Genomic DNA, 1349 nt, shown 5'->3' on the forward strand with positions numbered 1-1349 from the left:
GGTGTGCCCTTATGCATACACCTCCCAGGGAACAGTGCTTTATACACTACAGGTTATGGCATGGCTGTATAGGGTGCCCTGAGAGGCAAGGACCTGGACCCCGTAGGAAAATGAACTATGGTCAGGCTCTGAGGTATCTCTCCAGCNGGTTGAGAGCGGCACATGTGAGTCTGTAGGTGTGGCTCTAAGCAGGATGNCATTCTCTCCTCAGAGTAAATAGGGATGCCGGGTAGCTTTTGGATTGGGCTGCAAACCAGGGCGCCACCTTTAGGCGGGCAGAAATGCAGGAGCCAGAGCATCAGACCCAAGGCACAAATTCTACCCTCAGAAGATAGAGGGCAGGCAGTTCCAGTACTAAGGATGCCAACTACACCAGGCAGAGAACAGACTCATCTGAAGGAGCCTTAGGCTTACACGGCCCATGTGTGCTGCCTAACTCCAGGCGTTATGGGAGCTCTTAGTATAGGAGAGATTTGGTTGGAGCTCTCCAGGGGCGCTGAGCTAGGCTTGTGGTCCTGATGAGCCTGGTCCTCACTGCCTAGATAGTATATACAAATATAGTAGGCAGGGCTCAGTGAAGAGTGGTGGTTTCTTCCCAAGCAGGGTGTGATCTCTCCCTCATGAAAAGCAGGGAGAATGGTGTACTTTCCCCAACCTAGCAGCTTCTGGAAGAGCAATCCTGCCCAGCCTCTGCAGATACACCACACACTGTAAGAAGGCAAGGCTAGCAGGATGCTCAGGTCTCACCATGAGCTTCGTCCATCCCACTGTGGCTTGTTAAGGCTGCACCTCCTGGCTCGACCACCATGAGCAGGAGCAGGCTCACCCAGAAGGAGTGCCATGGCCTGCCCAGGGGAACACTCAGATGCACTGCTCTTCATCCCTGTCACTCAGGAGCAGGGACCATTTGTCGCCACCGTCCTCTGCTGCCCCGCCATGCCGAGACAATCTGTCTGACGTCAGGGAGGACAGAGACACTTGGCTCACATAGCTGACCTGGTCCCATGCGGTGGCCCTGGGAGAATCCCGACGCCGGTCATCCATGCCAATGTGCACGCTGACTTGGGAGGCACTCAGGGGCTTCATGCGGCCNTGGGCCTGGGCCTCATATCTCTCTAGGTCAGGCTTTCTATAGCTGAAAGGCAAGAACCCGAGAANACTCCAATCCCTCTGGACATAAGGCCCTTTTTCTCTGGCGAAATCACTATTTTTCAGTAACATATATAGCAAAATTTCATGGGTTTTTAAGGAAAAAAAAAAAAGGATACTGAATTCCCATGGTTCAAGTTCACATAGTCCAGAAACGTCTTATGTAAACACTCCCCACATAGTAGGCTACTGTTCATTTT

General features: G+C 52.5%; 1 protein-coding gene across 1 annotated transcript in view; it reads right to left on the reverse strand.

The window, feature by feature from the left end:
• Positions 1 to 6: 6 nt before the first annotated feature.
• The window catches only part of Atp7b (ATPase copper transporting beta), a 70248-nt gene continuing 68905 nt past the window's right edge, over positions 7 to 1349 (reverse strand). The window contains exon 19 of the mRNA XM_029480681.1: positions 7 to 1135. Within this exon, the coding sequence (XP_029336541.1) occupies positions 862 to 1135 (274 nt within the window). The 3' untranslated portion in view covers positions 7 to 861. The remainder of the gene's footprint in view (positions 1136 to 1349) is intronic.

The sequence above is a fragment of the Mus caroli genome, chromosome 8 (assembly GCF_900094665.2).
Source record: "Mus caroli chromosome 8, CAROLI_EIJ_v1.1, whole genome shotgun sequence".
Classification (NCBI taxonomy): domain Eukaryota; kingdom Metazoa; phylum Chordata; class Mammalia; order Rodentia; family Muridae; genus Mus; species Mus caroli.